Source organism: Strix aluco, chromosome 2 (assembly GCF_031877795.1).
Source record: "Strix aluco isolate bStrAlu1 chromosome 2, bStrAlu1.hap1, whole genome shotgun sequence".
Taxonomy (NCBI): domain Eukaryota; kingdom Metazoa; phylum Chordata; class Aves; order Strigiformes; family Strigidae; genus Strix; species Strix aluco.
In genome coordinates, this window is record NC_133932.1 from 78,066,110 (window position 1) to 78,085,494 (window position 19,385).

At 39.0% G+C, this 19,385-nt stretch overlaps 1 protein-coding gene across 5 annotated transcripts in view; it reads right to left on the minus strand.

The window, feature by feature from the left end:
• PCCA (propionyl-CoA carboxylase subunit alpha) overlaps nucleotides 1-19,385 on the minus strand; it is a 289,977-nt gene that overhangs the window by 63,565 nt on the left and 207,027 nt on the right. For all 5 annotated transcript variants that reach the window (XM_074815375.1, XM_074815376.1, XM_074815378.1 and 2 more), the window contains one exon: nucleotides 11,932-12,030. In XM_074815375.1, the coding sequence (XP_074671476.1) occupies nucleotides 11,932-12,030 (99 nt within the window). The remainder of the gene's footprint in view (nucleotides 1-11,931; nucleotides 12,031-19,385) is intronic.

Genomic DNA, 19,385 nt, shown 5'->3' on the forward strand with positions numbered 1-19,385 from the left:
TCCTGGAATGCCCTCCACCCTCGTTAGAGTTCTGTCACTTATTGTGCTACCCTTTTGTCCGCTTTCAAGGGTCATTAGAGACCTTTTCATGTCCTAATAAAAATTCCATTTTTTTGGCTAATCTCCCTGTCACACAGAAAAACACAACTTAAAAAACAAAACAAAACACACATACACAAAAAAAAAGAAAAATAGAGCCCTTTTGTCATTTTCTTTAAAGGCTTTCAAAGTAAAGCCAGGTATTCTTGACCACTTGACTTATTTTTCACAAATGAAAACCAAATCATTAAAGTATTTCCTCACACAGATTCTCTTTACTCACAATCAAATAAGCTAGCATAGCAATAACCAAGCCCTTTCAAAAATAATTTAATAACCAATTTAATAAGGCCAAATATATATGCATATCAAGAAGCCACCTACTAAAGCCATAGTCTCAATACAAGACAAAAGACACAAGCAGCTTTTTCCTGCTCTGATGCTGTTGAAGTGTACTGGTATCACAGTATAGTAAATCTTCACTTCTACTGTTTGGTGTGTCCAAAATACATTCAGTCATTGACTGCGTTAACAGTCAGTCACTAAAATCCATCTCTTAAATTAACAGCTGGGGGGGGGGGGGCGGGGGGGGGCGGAATAATGGGGAAGATGAGGAAAATATTTAACAAACACAGGAGAAAAAAACTCCTCTTCTGGGTATATTTCAAAAAAACAAAAACAAGAAAGAAAGGTAGAGAAATTCTCCAAGTCACAAAACATATGTTACATCAAGACCAAAAAGAGAACTGCCAGGCTTTTGAGAACCATGTTACAAAAGAAGTCAGCACATTATCATAATTAATGTTTCAAATTACAGTTGTAAATAAATTTCAGCTGTTAGATGTGATTAGATTTTTTGAAGCATATTGAAAGGAGTTATTTCTGTTCCACTGGTGGGCTTGTGTTTCTGGGATTTGTAAATGTAATTGATGTTTTCAAGAAAATGAAAGGACATGGTTAACAATTATTCTTTTATTTTCCACCTCTTTAGAAAAAGGACCGGTCTCCAATTTCTCTTGTAAAGTTAGATATTTACATATTCTATACCTCATAATAGATGGTTTCATATTGCATGTGATAGCAGGAAAGTAATCAAATAGAAGTAACAAAAGAGAATAGCTAATTATATGCATTGACATTGTTTTCCTAATAAATTGCAAATTATTTACAAGGAGGTTTACACCGAAAAGCAAGGAAGGTCTACCATTTGAACAAAGACAAAACAGCACTGCATGTTTACCTGCCAATGCAGTAAGATTACATTGTTGGCATCAATTACATGATCCTAGACATAACCAGTGCTCTTCGGTTGATTCAACTGATAAACTTAATTAGCTTGAGTTAAAAGTATCATTTTTTTCCTTATGAGAAAGTAACAGGCTAAATCAAATCTGAAAAATAAAATATCACAACTTCAAAAAATCCATCTGCAGGCTCAAAGCTGTCAAAACGGATGTGTTACATAAACATTATATGTATTTTTACACAGGTTACAGTATGCTATACTGCATATGCTACGTATATGCAAACAAAATGCTTATGTACGCATGTAAAAATAGACAAGTGTATATAATCACACAAAATATGTTTGATTTTTCTCCTCTATCTTAAGTGTATGCTATACCACAGTCATTTCACAAACAATCATTTTAATCTGTAAATCCCAGTAAATTACCAGAGGTTAGTGTGATATGACTTTAAATTCTTCTGCTTTGCCATAGGAAATTATTTCCACTTAGTTGGGTATCAATGATCTATTCATTGTAAGAGATGCAGTAGGATTACAATCAGCTTTGCATTAAGCCTGCAGTGGATGAGCACTTGCAGATAAAAATGATAACAACCTTTACACAAAGAAGGATAAAGAAGCTCAGCCAAACATAAAATATATATTATTGAAAGAGAGTCTAAACTGACATAGACATTATTAGACAACAACAAGATCTCAGAGTATTTTCCACAAATCTTCTGGTATCTTGGGCTCTCCAAACTACTGGAGGGGAGCAGCTGCAGGGAAGGAATGACACCAAAACAAAGAAACTCCAACAGACCAAAAGCAATTTTTTTGCTTTTCTTACAAATGAAAAAGTAACGCGTCAAGTGAAAATGAATGTGAACTGGCTAACGAAATCATATATATAAGTTTCTCAAACACATTTATCTTGAGCTACTATATATCACCTTTATTTGTTGAACGTAAAGCTGGAGACCATTTGTTACAGAAAATGTACAGATTGTCATTTGGCCAACATTTTTTGCAACTTTTTCAAACCATGGCATGTCTACATTAACAGTCTGACAACATGTATCAGACTATACAGAACAAAAAAAATAACAAGCCCAGAAAACCTATAGATATAGATAAAATTTTGAGTGAAACATTGGTTTCCCAGCATAGTGCTGTTTTTCAGAATGCAGAAGTTCTTGCAGCCCCTATTGCTTTACTTCAACTGCTCACTACTAGAAATTCTGAACATCTTATGCCATGAATGACAAATGGAGGATGCTATCCACTTTTTGGCCAGTATTTATAAATATTTGAAAATTCAACTTAGCAAATTACAGGCCAGAATCACCTCCAGAATCACCTCCAGACAGGTTTAATTAGAAAAAAAAAAAATATTCCCACAACAGGGAAGTCAGGGCAAAACCCCACAGTATTTCACCTTGTAAAGTTATAGCAGAATCATCTGCTAGTACCTCATCTATGAGATTTTGTGTACATGAGGGCACTCAGACATCTGGAAAGCTCCATCATTCACTTATGTCACTCCCATCTTTGTAGTCCCATGGTTGAGGCAGAGAGGAGGAGAAAGCTGCAGAAGTAGCTGTGAAACTGTGAAGTCATCTTCTTGTCAAAATGGGAGGATTGGTTTGGCTTTATCAATCTCCTTTCCCCTCTCCTCCTAGAACCTTTGCAAAAAGCAGAACTTCCATTTCAGCACTCCCTTTCCACTGTGCAAAATCCCTGTCTAGTGATGTAAGCCCAAACTAGCAATGTCACCAAGCTTTCTTGTATGTTGGAGACTATCTACATTGCACTGTATGTTCAGACTCATGCAGCTTCACAAGACTTTTCACTTAGGGGATCACTTTACTTTTGTCACAATTTAGTGTTCACCAATGGTGGTGCCATCATTTCCTCCCCTTGGTGCATTAAAATACAGATGGAAACTTAGCCCAATTTGGTGCACTGCTCTACCCTTAGCCATTACCAGTTTTAGGTCACACTATAGTAAGTGAAACCTCAGTTAGCTGTTCTTCCTCAGGCATGTCCACATTCTCTAGGTTCTTACAAGGGTAGCAGTCACCCAGTGGGGAACAAGATCATCAAGTCCTGCTGCACATGAAGCATTTTAACATGTGAAAGATGTCTAAGACTGGCATAAATTGTACTACGCTGAAGTAGTCTTTCCCTTTAAAAAGAATCCTGCCAGGATGTGGAAATACTGGTCTCTCCCAGCACCTGTTGCAAGCTACCTCAGTCCTTTCTCAGGGACTAAATGGAATCCATTCCCAAACAGTACAAATCCAGATGTTAAACACAGCATGAATGGCTTTCAGGGCATCAATCCACACAAATAAAGGTGCAGGTGCAGTTTCTAAGAGGTTGAGGAACCATATTACTACTTTTAAAAGAACTGTTGTCTTAATGCCTAGGATTTAATTACAGTAGGTGGCTTAGGAATCTCTGTCCTCTCACGAACAGAAAATGGAAACACAGATCCTTCCCAATATTTCTTCAGGTGATACCCAATGTTAATGTCACTTGTTACTTCTTTTTGCCAAGCTTTAGGCATGCAAATATTTAATATTAATACCACTGCAGTATTGCTATTACATATACATAGAGTGCCTTTCAAGCATGCCCTGAGGTAGATAGGTGTTATAAAGCAGTGGATGAGAGGCTTTAGAACAAACAAATCAACCACCAAAAAACCCCCCACAGGAAAGACTGTTTATTTGGTGTTGGTAAAGAATGAACCTAAAGGACATTTACTCCATCACAACATTTCCAGCTATTTAAAATTATTTACAATAATGAAGAGTTTAGTTCTCCCTGTGAACTTATAAATGTTGCTGTTATGACATTAAATCACAAAATTTCTAAAAGTTTTAGAAACTTTACCCTTATTTTGACATGCCGTAATATGTTTTGCTCTTATAGGGAGACAGTGTACAAGTAATATGCTGCCATGTGATTCTAGATCTAATAATGTTTATGACTGCCCTGAGACATTCTTTGCAGGATCCATAGTCCTTTCTCACTCTTTGATGCCCCTGCTCTTCCTTCCCCTTTGCTCTCTGAATGTGTTACCATGTTCAAGAGAACCATTTCTTGTCTTTCAAGGTTGAGATATCACAAAACTACAGTGTCTGTCAACAACTGAATACAATGCTTTGGTCTTTGGACACATACAGAATCCTTATATTTATTCATCCTGAATATAGTCTATCATTAACATTTATAGTTCCTTTGGAAAAAAATATGGCATAGGATATGTGACAACTAACGCTATTTGATTAACCCCTTGAGTAGCACAGGATATAACTAATCCCATTAGGTTAAAGAAGGGGAGAAGTTTGTTGTTTGCAGATAGAGCTTTATTGTGGGAGACCTCTCTCTGAAAAGCGAACAATAAATTCCAGGGGGATTGATTGGGCAAAGCAGCTGATCACTCATTTCCTTCCCGGATGAGAAAAAAAAAAAATTATTTGTCATGAAAGAATCAGTAAGAGTGGTGGTGTGTGCTTTTTGCTTCTGCTGCTCAATTTAAAAAAAAAAAAAAGACAGTAGTAATCTGTAATTTCATGATCTTTTATCTCCTTGAGTTCTCCCCTTCCCTTCACACATTCTCCATTTGAACCATGGACAAGAGTGCAGAGTCAGCCTTCAGTTAAACTGATTTCACACGAATTGCAGATCATTCATGAGATTCAGGTACTTGCTATTTAAAGTAGACATTAATACAAATACTGGTATGCCAGTAGTACAATTACATTAATACAAATACTGGTATGACAGTAAAGGATATCTGATATTTTTAAAGGCTTCATGACTCAGGAGCTGGCCATACTGCTGTTGTATAGGCTATAAGTATACTCAGGATTCATTTTAAAAAGTAATAATTTTAACAATTTTGGCAAGCACCCATGTCAATGAAGCCATAATAGTAATGTTTGTTTTAATATGCGTCATTGACAATTACAGCAAACAGTACCAAAAAGGCCAGTTTTAGTAAACCTTCCCTTTCCCTACAACCTTTGGAAATAAAAGAAGTCTCAGTCCTTCCTTAGATCACCCGTGATCAAATAATGAAACCTAAGTGGCACAATTACTAGTTCTCTTGTACAGAATCTCACAAACTCAACAAGTTAAATTATTTAATAATTATCTATAGCAGATCACTCAGGTCTTTCCAAGTACACCTAGAAGATATGCATTGAATCATGCATGCTGATGACATTTCAGAATTTCTTCTAACTATGACTCTTCTCTGCTTCTGTGTCTGATCCTTTAGGAAGGATCCACCCACACACACAACAGCAGCTACATTTTTTGCCAAGGGTGACACCAGGACATCAATATCTGTGCTCTAGAACGCTGCACAGCTTCAAAGTTTCTTGGCAAGTTCTCCTTGCCAAGAGTTTATCTTTCTTTCCTTGTCCACCCCAGCTGCTACCAACCAGAAGTGATAATTCAGTAAGAACATCAGCTCCGTGTTTGCTTTTGGTTAAAAAAGCCAAAGGAAATATTTGAAATTAGTAACGAGAACAGATAACAAATCAGTGAACACTATTAAGTTATGGTACTACAAAGTCAAGGTTTTGCCCATGCTTTTAACACTGAGCACAGTTCTAGTCCTCACAGCTCAGAATGGAGATAACAGAAATGGAAGATGTTCAGAGAGCCACACAAAGACGGGCTTCTCTGCAAGGAACAACTCTGCAGCACTGAAAAGAGGCAACTGAGTGAGGGTGAGGATACAAGCAGCATGGACACAGAGGGTAGGGATCAACTGCTCATGGTCTCTTCCAATACAGGGAGTAGGAGGAATTCAAATAAAGCTAAAGGACACTGCCACAGCAATTATTAGGCAATGATCAACCTGCAATAAGCAACTTGCCAAAATCTATCATTCTCTGTGCAACTGCAGGGAAAAAATTAACAACAATAACAGTGCCCTGACCAACACATATTAATACTTTCCAAAAAAATTTAAAAGCCTGAAACACAGCAAGGCATATTTGTCTTTTTGTATTTGTCTTTTACCAGGGATATTTGAGAGCTTGTTTGTACTTGTCTCAAATGCTAAGAGAGTGTCAAGTGAGGTGATAAATATCAGTTTCTCTGTATTATATCCACTGATCATTTCTGGAGTTTCAAGGCCGAGCTCCATTTTGTCAGATGACTGTGGCTGGATGAGAAAACAGGAAAACACAAGTAGCCCGTGTTTCTATACTGCTAAATAAAGGAGGCCATGGACTGACGCCTGGTCCCAAAGCCAAGTGGCAATGACTGTATCAGTCCCACTGCTTAGGTCTATACAGCATGGCATAAACCTGTACCAGATTTGTCTCGGTCAGCCACAACTGGAACAGACTGAAATAGCGCCAGTGAGAGATCTGCCAGGGAGAGATCTACCAGTTAATCAGTATGGGCCATCAGGAATTCAGTACTGGGGCTCACACTCTGGCTTTTCTTTACCCAACAGTACAGCTATTTGGATAGAGCATATCCAAATGTCTGCCCCTGTTTGCAAATCATTGTGTGTCCCTCTTCTAGAGACAACCGAGCAAAAATAATTCTGAAATCATGGGGAAATGACAACAGCAGAGCGTGTGCAGGAATTGCACAGCACTAAAGAATAGACTGTCGAGCAGTCTTAATGTACACCACTCACTAAAGCTCCCCAAAATCATTTCCAGAGTTTAAGAAAATGAGTGTGCTGAAGTAATGGTACTTTAGACATGAAACTTATATAATATACCATTATCACAGATTACATCTGAGATCTCAAAACAGTAAAAAAAAAATACATATAGGTAATTTTTCTAAAAAAAAAATATTTCACATATGTTTGAAAAAAGTCTCCATGGGGTTGAAGGAAATGAATACTTGGGCATAGGCTTTGTTCTCCTGTCAGACATTTCCCAGGAACAAAGGCTTCATAACCTACAGCATTTTCATTTTTTCTGTTATTATAGACCAAAATAATAATCAAAAGAAACATTGTATCAGAGAAGCACTTCAATTTGTCATATCCCAGAATGTAGAATACGCTCCTCCTGCTGCAACTGTTGAGGCAATAAATAAATGAAATGAAAAATAAGTGATGCCATCACTGAATTCCCTGTAACACTGTAAGAAGAGAAAACACCACTGATAAATCTTAATCTATTTCATTCACAATAACACTTGAGCTTGAGACTGATGATTTCAGCTTTACAGGATCATGTTCTTGTTTAGTAACTCCATTACTCTCTTAATTACACCTCGCTGTGACTGATAAAGACCTTTTTACCGTAGAGTTTTGGATGTCTAACAGTCACAGAAAAGTTAGGCTGCAAGGGACGTCTGGAAATCTACCTCTTCAAAGCAAGGCTAATGTCAAAGTAATATTGGGCTGCTCAGGACCTTGTCCAATTGAGTTTTGTCTATGTCCTACTGAGCTTCAGTTCAGCAGAGACCAATCCTCTGAAAGCCAGGAAATACAAAGAGAAGGCATCACCAGTGCCATTGTAAAATTGCTTTGCTGAAGCTGTCAAAAGTCACCAAGAGTTTACCAGGCTCCAGGCAGAATACCTGCACTACCTTTAGAGGTGAGAGGTTTCATTACAGCAAGCTAGCAGAGCTGTGAGACCAGCGTGGGTGGACAACACGCCAGCAGAAAGGCTGAGTGCATATGATACGAAGAAGAGCTACAAAAGTTTGGTAAAAGATGGTGACAAATAATTTATTCTGGCTCAGAATCCTTTTGCTATAGGGAACTGTCTGCAAGTAAATGGTATATATAAGGATGGGTTGCTGATGATGGGATCAATGAAAGCGGAGCATTTAACAGCACTAAGGAGTTGTAAAATTTGTCCATGTGGTGTTGCCATAGAGCAGCCTCAGAATTTGAATGGTTGGTGGAGTGGTTTTTGAGGACTTGCCCAAACACAAGCAGTGCCAAAGCAGAGAGGTTTTGAGGATCTCCTACATGCATTATTATCTTGGGCAACCTGCTCTCTCTGCAGATACCTGATCTTCCTGTCCAGTGTCCCAGTAGAAAACACCTCCTTGTATTAAGAACAGATTTGCAGTTAGGTTCAAGTCCCTCGCTGGACTCCATGGATTCAGTGATTTATCTTGAGGTCCCCTTAGATTCTGGTTCACATGAGGGAATAAAAGGAGATGTTCAGCTCTGTGGAAAAGGCAACTTATTCCTCCTTTCTCTCCTTCTACCTGCTCCCCAGTTCACATGCACAGGGAGAGAGAAGAGGTCATAGATGATGACTTCTGCAGGGACAGGGCTCACTGAAATCCAGCTTACTTGTACATGGGAGCAAAGAGAGTGATAAAAATGCCCACATTGTCCCAAAAAATGCCAGCTGCCTTTTTCGAACTGTTGTTACTTTCCAGTATACCATTCTGAACCACCATTCTCCCTTCCAGTTTCCACTGGAGTTCTTATGGTTCTTTTCCACAAGTCAACCAACCTCCTCTTTTCCACTCACTCATCACAAGACTCATTAAGAACCTCATTTATTTATTTATTTTTACTGTAAATATTGCCTGAAAGGCCATATGATATTCAAATCATGGTTTATATACAAATGTATTTTAAATATGTGTTTTCAATTAAATAACAGCCAATCCCTTCAGATCTGAATCCTCAAGAAGACATTGTAACCACATGCCTACAGTTATTTCTCTGATTTTCAGCAAAGCCGAGTCCAAATTCACAACACCTAGGTGTAACTCAGATTCTGAGCCACTAACATCTTTGAAAACAGGTAGGGAAAACCATTTTGGCAAAGTATTTCTGCACACAAAACTTTCATTTGCTTGGTGAGCAAAATCCTACACTTCACAATGCATTAAATTCAGCCTCCCAAATGAGAGGTAGAGTGTAGTCATAAGTGAAGAAAATGCCAAGAAACTGGGATTAGCCGAGGAACTATCAAAAAAACCAACAACAAAAAACCATGACGGAATCTGTGTACTTCAAGAAATGCTGTGGGGTCTGCCCACACTGAGACTGCAATCTCAGAAATCTCTTGTTCAAATGATCCCTAGTTTTCATCAGTTCATCACTTGTATAGCATCCTATGGATTTCACAGTAATCCAAAGCAGCACAAAGACTTCAGAGCCCTTATGCTGCAGCCAAATGGACCTGCAGTATACCCCAGGGTTCTGGTCCCTCTATCATCTGGGGACCTGGCCAGGCACTCTGCAGTGCCCATCTGCTGCACACAGATGGGCTTCTTCGCAAAGGAAACAAAAGCGGGAGGGAGGGGGCTGCCACACATCCTAGTTGTGCCCTGATATGCCCTAGACAGACTGTGACCAGGGCATATACCTCTCCTCAGGCACTCAGATGTATTCCCAGGTCCCATACTCTAGAAACAGTCTTAGAAAACATGGTTTTTAAACTCATAGGCCTTCTTAACTCTGTGGCAGAGTTGGCACTCTGCTTTGCTCTAATACACACTGAGCCTTTAGCAGAAGAGTGGAAATACAGAGGCATGCTTAATTACTTATTTTTAAATGTGCGACAGATATGCAACAATTTCAATGTCTAGACTATAATTTACATAAATACATTTTAAACCAAAACATTTTAAAATTATTTATTTCCTGCTTCTATGCTTAAGTGCTTTGCTGGATTGGGGCCAGACTGCAGGATCGAGCCGAAGGTGCATAAATCAAACCTTCAAAGAAATACAATGTTCACAAAGACTGTATATGGTTGAGCAAATTTAGAAGAATGAAACCAACTATGAAGAGAAATTAGATTGGCTGAAAATTAATAAAGCACAGCTGGAATTATTCGATTTATCCATATTTGTTGCTTAAATGGCTCTAGGGCTAAGTCTTGCTGAAAGAAGATACTTCAAGACTCAGGGGTCAATTGCTTTTGAAGACAAATTGACCTACAGAAATACACTTGTCTAATTTGGTTCTTGCAGTGGGGCAAGTCTACAGAAATATATAACCAAAAAACCAATTTAGATTCCAGTGAGTGGATATCAGAGGTCAAGTTTAAGGTTCCCATAAATTTACATAGATACACTAGAAGATTAATAACTTTTCAAGCTACTGGGTTTATTTGCTAAAAGCAAAGACTTATAGATAAAATCTGAGAAAGAAACAACATATGTGCTTATTCCACATTCTGTTGGATAGATACCACGCAGCCAGAGCTCATTGCTTGTTGCTGTGGCTAGCCCTGCAGTATTTCATACACTTTGGTCATACTCAGGGAGTGCAAGTAACACTATTGCTGGCTCAGCTCCTAGAAGAACGCATGTTCAGATCTCACGATCGTTAATTTTGAAACTAATTTTATGTGCCAGTTCAAATATGACACTTTTAGTTAACTGGTCTTACTACTATTAGTTATACTCCGAGATCTGTATCCAGCCATATAGTTATTATATAGTTTGCAGTGAGGCCTTCTGAATATGGTTATTCACTCTAAACATAATGCTTTTCTTCTAGACAGATTTTATATATTTATACATCAGTATTGTTTCCTATTCAAAATTAGGAGCATACTTTATAAAATAGCACCAAAATGGATGAGTATTAAAATATAAAAATACAGTTTTAAATAAAAAATTATTTTAGACATACACAAGCCCCAAAGCTGGCATTAGCCTTCCAATAAACCTAAAAACTTAACTCCAGAATTTACTTGGGCACATAATGAAAATTTCACTCTCAGTAAATACTAACCTTTAAATATACAGTATTTTTTATCTTCAAGTTGCAGTCTTTTAAATTCAGTCAAAGCAAAAATAATATTTCTAGATGGGTAATTTACCAGGAACGAAAATGAAGAAATAAATTTACACATTTCACTGTAAATTATCAGAACTCTGACCACTGTACCACTGATAAATGTCTAGGAAATAGACAATGTTGTACATAGAAAAATACTTTCAATAGCTCCAGAAGTTTTTTTTTTTTTTTCTCTTCCTTTCACTATTACCAGGATCAATAGATATTTATAAATAAATTATTTATCAACAAATATATAAATGCTGACTAGCAATACCTTCAGAAAATTTACAAGGCAGTTAAATGTTCACCCTTCTGTTTGGAGTTGGTTTCAAACACATTAGTGGTCAGAAGGAAAGAATATACACTAAAGAATAAATTAATCTTTTTAGTTCTCTTTTCTTAGAGCCACACAAGTTTGTGATGTTTTCTACTCAAATCATGAACTAGTATTTTACAAAAGTATATAAAAAGCCATGTTACATGGGAGATGCACTGTTCTGTGATTTTCAAACTGCAAAGGCCCAAAAGTGGAAAAATGACATGATTCAAATATGAGGAAGAGTGTCATTTTACTGGGTTTTGGTTGCGTTTAGGTTTTGGGTTTTTTTACAGTAATCCATTCTTTATTTCTTAAGTGATTAAGAAACTATACCTCCTATAGCCATTAAGCAAAATAAGCAACTTTTCTTTAAAGGAAAGATTTAAAACTCTAGATAAGTAGCTCTGAGACAAGTTCACTCTACTCTGGATGTATTCAAAGTAGAAAGATTATGTTATTTGCACAACATCACATAATTTTTATGATGCAGCAAGTTTAGACCCCATGTATCAGTATTATTTGTATACCCAAAGGCTTCTGGTTATCTCAGATCTACAACTGAAGGGTTGGTGAGTTTACCTGTATAGTCCTCTGAGTGCCATCAACGGTGACAGACAATAAGGGTGAAGCCAGGTTCCACTCGCCGGTCACGTTTAGTTTCATCCCATCAACTTCCACCTGTTGTGACACCAAACAAGGCTGTTACTATGAAGACAGACAGAAAACTGATCTCAAGTTCATTACTGCATACAAAGCAGCAACCATTTTAAAACAGATGGCTCCCAAACAACCTGTCATGTTTACTGCTTCTGCCATAAAAGACAAGGTCCAACAACAGAGTCTTCCAGCTATCTCTGGGGAGAGGTGAAGGACCTGTGAACAGCTGCCTCTGAGTAGCAAGGTTTCAAGTGATTTCCAGCAAGTAACAAACAGCCATCCAACTTTTAAACCTATCTGGACATGCTACATTTACTGCAATTAGACAAGTAATGCATATAAATTCCAGTGACACCTTGCAACCCACACAACAGGGCTTGCATATAATATTCTCTCCAAGGACCAAGGAAGAACTTTTCCTACGCTTCTAATGAAGGGTTTTGCATTGTTATCTTAATTAATATGAGGCAGTAATTAATTCTTCAGTGTTTTGCCTCAAAGTCTAGAAAAACTTTGCAAATTCTGTCATATTTTCTTCCAATATACAGCTGATCAGAGGAATACAATTTCTGACTTGAATGCCGATATGTTTATCCAGAAATAATTTTTTTTTAAAATCATCCCATAATCTTTACACAAAAATATTTCTAGGTGAAGAGCAAAAATTCTGAGTTCTGAAGAAAGTGTAGATCAGAGTAGCTGTAATGACACTTCTGCCATTCTTCTGTTGTATAATACTGTTTACAAACACACATCACACATTCAACACTAAGGGTCTCAGGAGAAGAGCTGGATTATGAAAAAAGTAAATTACTATACATGGACTAATATACTTAATTATTAATATTTGTGGCATTTTTTGAACACTCATCATGCTATCCAAGGTAGGTAAATATTATGTCAGTTATATATTTTACTATAAACAGAAGAAAAACCATGGTTGGCTGATTTCCTTCCTCTCTCAAAATCTCCAAAGTATTTTCAATCAGACCATATTGATAATGACACAAATATTGCATACATTCCCAGTAAACTAGAAGAAAATTACCGCATTTAAAATAAAAGCTGACCCCACATTTTGTGAAACAAAACTTATAAAGCCTACTCTTTTAGATCTCAGACTAATCATTATTTCATCTTATAATAAGAACAGGCAACTGTAATCTCAGTGTAACTTAAAAGAAATCCATAACAGAGAAGTGCAGAGCAGCAATGTCTAATTTGATAAATTTTTTTCAGTTAAGAAGAAAAAACTCAGGCTTAATAAACCCTCTAATTTATAGACTTTAGTTTAAAACACAAAACCTGTCTTTTAGTGATACAACCTACTCAATTTCTACAGGCTTTAACTATAAATAAAGTTACATGTAAAGAACATGAAGAAAAACAAGTAATTTATAATGGTTCACCAATAGGCCAGATTAGCTGGCATGCTTCAGGTACTTTACACTGCTTCAGTGATGCAAACCAGCCATAAACCTGGTTTGAGTTAAACCAGACCTGCAGCTGGTTTGCATTGCCAGAGCACTGCAAAGCAGCTGGAACACGCCAGTGAACCTAGCCTGCTCTCAGCAAACCTGAATCAGCAAATACTGTCTTTATTGAGAAAAGCAGAAACATCTGAAAAAGACTTTCCAAATGGAGAAAAGCAAATCCAGTGCTCTGTCTCATCTCTCTTTGATTACCAATTGAACTTTGGTAAGGCAATTATTTTAAAAGCTGTCTGTCACTATCGCTATAACCAAAGAAAGACTGTCTGCACTGGAGTCTGGGTCTGAAAACATCATTTACCATGTTTCTCCAGAGGAGGAGAGATGGTATAAAAGCATATCAGGCCACTGGCCACGAAAAAAACTTCAACCGTACACTGTTGCACTGTAGGATTTACATGTGGCCTCACAAAAAATCTGTAGCTGATATCTACAGTCCTACTGAATGGTGTTCCAGTGGCAAGATGCAAGTCAATACCTCCACAACAAACTCAATTTAATCATTAGCTCTTTTGTCACTGTACAGATGAACAGAAGAAAGGTAAACCAAGTGTGTCACAGAGCTAAATGACCTGTTTAAAATCCCTTGCAAGGGTCTACACAAGTCTAGCCATCATCAATTCCAGATTACATTAGTATCAAAAAATTTCTGGTGGAAATGACCCTGAAAGAAGAGATGCAAGCAGTCAGATGGTAGGTGTAAGCAAATCATGGCACTCTACGAACACTATGGTTGCTTATGTGCAATAGAAAGAACAGCAGACAGTATGTTGCCTCTTACTATGTTTTCCCTGTTCAAGAAAGAATAAAGGGCCAGGGTAGGGAGGAAGTGTTATTTGAACTAAAGCACAGCCCAGTAAACTGCAGCAGTCTTCTCACAGAACGGAGTTACAGACTCAGCTGCTTTCACCTGGGGCTCACCACAATATGTGCAACTGGGGAAGATGATGTGAAGCCACAAGGATCACAAGGAAGTTGGCTATCTCTGCTCCAATAGGTAGGATGACAAAGCCAGGAGGTCAAGCCATCAGAGAAAATGAACAAGGACTGAGGGTAAGAGATTTACCATGTAGTGAGCATGTTACTTTCACTACAAAGAAGAGGAAAGCAGAAAACCAAAAATCAGATGGTGGCTAAAATTAAACGACTGCTTTAACTAATAAAGCAAATCTTCCTTCTGCAGCTCAGCAGCCAACTGCCTAGCAAGGTTAGTTGGTGGAGGTAGAGGAATAGATAAGACGTTAGAAGAACCTGTCAGAAGTTTGCCTTTGCCTTCGTTCCTCCTCCAGCAACGGATATGATAACAGAACCTAACAAATACTGCAATAAAACCAGGGCCTTTTTGCTTTAGTCGGGGGGGGGGGGGGATATGAAGTGGGACACAGGGACGACTAATTAAGAGTTACATTGACTATTTCCTGTTTTATTTTGTTTCTGTGCTCATAAGACAGCCAGGAACAAATTATCACTCAATGGATACGAACAAATTATCACTCAATGGATACTAACACTTAAAGTGGGAGAAGAAATCACTCACGCGGTGAGCCACATTGTGTTTTACACCACAGCTATATAGTCTAACTTTATCATGAACTACTCAGGTTCCACGTGTATGCACGTGCGCGTATGCATGCATATACTCATGGTGTTGTGTTGCATGCGGGAATTACTCTATAGTAACTATGGTTGTTTGAACCATTGCTACACTATATCAGTGTGGCATGGTGGCGGTGGATTTTTATTTTAAATAGGATTGTTTGTCCCTGTCTAAGGGCATAAAAGATAAAAGAAGTCATGGTCCTCCTTTACAATTATTTCCAATTCAAAAGCTATTGTAAATGAGGTCTCAGAAAGAAGAATGACAAGTCCAAGACACGATGCTAGAAGAAGGTCAACAGCTTACTCTACTGTCACAACTTTGCAGACTTTCGCTGGCATGCACCTGAACTACATAAGTAGCAGCCCCTTCACCTCTTGTGGACTGAGTTCCTGATGTTCAGCATGATAGGTACCAGCTAACCAATAGTGCAAAGAGCTGCAAAGCATAATCTGCATTCAGTTTCCTTTAGAGAACATAATTTGGCATTCTATATGCATGTCAGGCAATTAAAGGAGGCAGCACAAGCCTGAGTGTTACAGCCCTGTTAATTTACTAACGCAGAGTCTCGCATACATCTGGCACATGTCACTTCTTTTCTCCTGGAAATGAAGGTGGTTTTCCAGGAGACTGGAGGGCAGCTCAAGCATTTGTTTCCTGCCTGATGCTTCAAAACATTATGCCTGAAGTTCCTCATGCCAGCCCTGAGTCTGACTAATTTAAGTCTGCTGGCTTAATCCCATGGTTCAAATTTTGCCTCCCAGCATTGTGTTTAACTCAACTTTAACTTGATGCTTTTGGTTTAACTCCTGGCCTCGATAGTCCTGGCCCTAACTACTGGGTTATGCCACCCCTACCCCAATTCCTTACACGTCTTAATTCTACCTCTTGTTATAGCAGAACTGATGGCATGCCCTAGTCAATCAGATCAACCAAATGAAAAGTCATCCTCTGCAGACCTGCCTTGCTGAAATCAAGGCAGCTGCCCATGAAGATGTTACCTTTCAGCAAAACAAACATCACTATTCACAGGAGATTTATGAATATTCAGTGTCATAGACTCCAATCCCTTCAACTGGCATGCATTTAGCTGTAAATCTAAGGCACATCCAGTGGGCAGCAAGGACTCTACAAACTGAAACCTTAAAATCATCCTGCAAGGAAGAGACAATGGTTACAAGCATTGCTGTTGTATACATGAGGCGGCATACATGTCTGAGGACTTTACTCAAGCCTACACCAAGTAAAGATGTCCTCTTCTCTGAGAAAAGTAACTGTCTCGGGCAGAAGCCTCTTCATCTCCATTACTGCTAAACACCACCACCCATGCCAAAATAGCAGGGAGATTCTTTTCATTTTTATGAGTCAGGTAAAGGATAGGTATTGCTTCTTGTGCAGAACAGGAGGCAAGCAGAGGACTTACAGCACAGTGTGGCAATAGAAGGTCCAGCTATAGGCAGCAGTATTCAGTAACAGTTAGTCTGCAGTGATCTCAGACTAAGCCAAATTGATTTGGACAAAGCAGCTTTTGGTTCTCAGTTTTCACAAAATTCCTGAAATTTTCATCTAATCCACTGTCCAGCTAATGGAGAAGTACATGGAATGGAAAAGGCAAGTAAAAACTGTCCTATGCCAAAGCTATCATCCCTTGTCTTTTGCAGTCTCATGTATCCTTAGGAATGAAAGCAAAGTCTTTATGGGGCTGATGAGGCTAAGGCTTCCTTTAGAAGCACGATGCACAAAACCCCAGGCATTTTGTAAAATATTTTGCTAGTCCTCAATGTAAAAAAAACTTCTTCCCAGTCAGCAGGAGAGCTCAAACACTATCTTGCATCTCTTTGTACATTCTCAAAGCTAATAGCCACAACACACTTCCTTATCATGAAAATTATCAGTCACCTGGAGAATGTAAGCACTTGTCATTTGCAGTTTTCCTGGCAATAATTGGGTCTTGCTATACAATTTTCTCCAACTCCCCCACATTGTCTTTAAGTACTTTGAATAGAAAGGCAGTCGTATCTGCCACATTACGAAACAGCATCAACCAAATAGTACTTCTCATGTTGTCGTTCACAAATGCAAAGAAACCCATAAAGATATCCCATGCAGGCAGTTCTTATTAGTTAAGCTCCTTCTTGTATATGCTTTTTCTCCTGTTCTTTGGACTGTATTTGCCAGTGTCCCAGGGTCTGATTACCCATAAAGCATTTGACATTTTTCAGGATCATGTCCTGGAAGAGGTGACAGAGTGTACTCTTGTCAAGTTTACAGATGGTACAAAACTGGGGCAAACACTCTAGGGCAGGGCTGCCATCCAGGGAGGCCTAGACAGGAAAGAGGAAGGGGCTAATGGAAACTTTGTGAAATTCAAGATAAATTGTTATGTCCAGCATGTGGGAAGAGCCCATTGCAATGATATAGGCTGGAACCTGACTGGCTGGGGAGTAGCTATGTGGAAAAGGACTTGGAGATGTAGGCAGATATGTCAGCTGGACATGAGTGAGTGAGCAGTATGTGCTGGCAGCAAAAGCAGCTAACAGTGTCCTGTGCTCTGTTGACAAAAGTGCAATCTACTGATAGAGGGAAGTGATTAGCCCCTTCTACTCAAAACTCAGACCACATCTAGATACTGCATCCACAAGATAGACATTGACTTTGTTTAGTTATAACAAAGTTCCCATTAGCCCGTTCCTCTTGCCTGTCTAGGTCCCACTGGGTGGCAGCATTGCCCTTGACTGTATTGAGCAGTTCTAAGTCTTCTGTAAATTCTATGACCATGCACTCCCATTGCCTCCTTCAGGTCATTGATAAGGTTGTTGAACAGGACTGGTCACAATACAGACTCTAGGTGACCTCTGAGTAGAGTACAACCCATTAACCATGACCCACTGAGCCTGAATCCATGTGGTTGTGCAAGATGATGCCAAAACACTTGCTGTAGTCAAGGTAAAGGACATTCACTGCTCTCCCCTAGTCCACAAATCCTGTACACATTTATCATAGAAGGCTGTCAGGTTGATCAGTCCTCAGTAAATCCATGCTGACTATTCCCTATCACCTTCTTTATGTGCCCAGAAATGTGCTCCAAGAGGGCTCACTTTATGAATTTCCCAGGGACTGGAGTGAGGCTGACAAGGTTGTAGTTTCACAGGGCTTGCTTTTGGCCTTTTCTGAAGACTGGTGCAACATTTGCTTTTCTCCAGTAATGAGGCACCTCCCTTAACCTTCATGACCTTTCAAAGGTATAGAGTACAGTCTTGCTACCACATCAGTCAGCTCTCTCAGCATTCTTGGATGCAGTCTGTCTGGTCCCAGGGATTTCCATGCATTAGAACTCTCTCAGCTGTTGACTTGATCTTGATCTGCAACTGCCTCCTCCCTGAACTCTTTCACTAATAGTGGAGTCCTGAGAGTCCTTGCGGTGAAGACTGAAGCAAAGAAGTCATTACGTGTCATGGGCTTATCTGTGTCGGTTGTTATCAAATCACTTGTGACCCCTTTATTGATGCAGCATTTCCCCTTTTCAGGTATTTATTACTAATGCAGTGGTAGAAGCTCTTCTTGTTGCTCCTAGCAATGCTTGCAACTCTCAAGGTAAGCTTTGGCTTTCCTAACACCAACCCTCCATGCTCGGACAGTTTTTCTAAATTCCTCCTTTGCATCCTGTCCCTGCTTCCACTTCTCAAATACTGCCTTTTTGCACTGGAGCTCTGTAATTATATCTGTTCTTAAAGAAACTGTTCTCCTGACAAAGGTGCTTATTTTCCTGAGTATTCTTGCACTTAGAGGATGCTGTCCATAAAGACCTGCCAGCTTTTCTGAGCTCTTTTTGTCCTTCAGAGCTGTCTCTCATGGAACTTTCCTTAACTGCTAAATAAATAAAGAATAAGCTGAAGTCCTCTGGCCTGAAGTCCAGGGCCCGTATCCTGCTAATCTTGTTCTGCTCTCCCTTCAGGATCCTGAACACCAAACCATTTATTTCATGGTTGTCACAGCAAGGGCTTTCACTGATTATCACATCTTCAACCAGTTCTTCCTTGACACTGAACAGCAGATCCAGCTTGGTCAACACCAGTTCACCTACCCAGTACTCGTATCGACCACTTATCCCAGACACCCTTCAGAAATCTTCCTCCTTGCATCCCACCATGTTGCCCTTCCAGCAAATATCAGGGTCCCCTATGAGGATCACATTCTGTGACATGGAGATTTCCTCCAGTTGTTCTGCAGAAGTCTTAGTCTACTTCCTCACCTAGATCAGGTGGGTCTGTAACATACTCCCACCACGC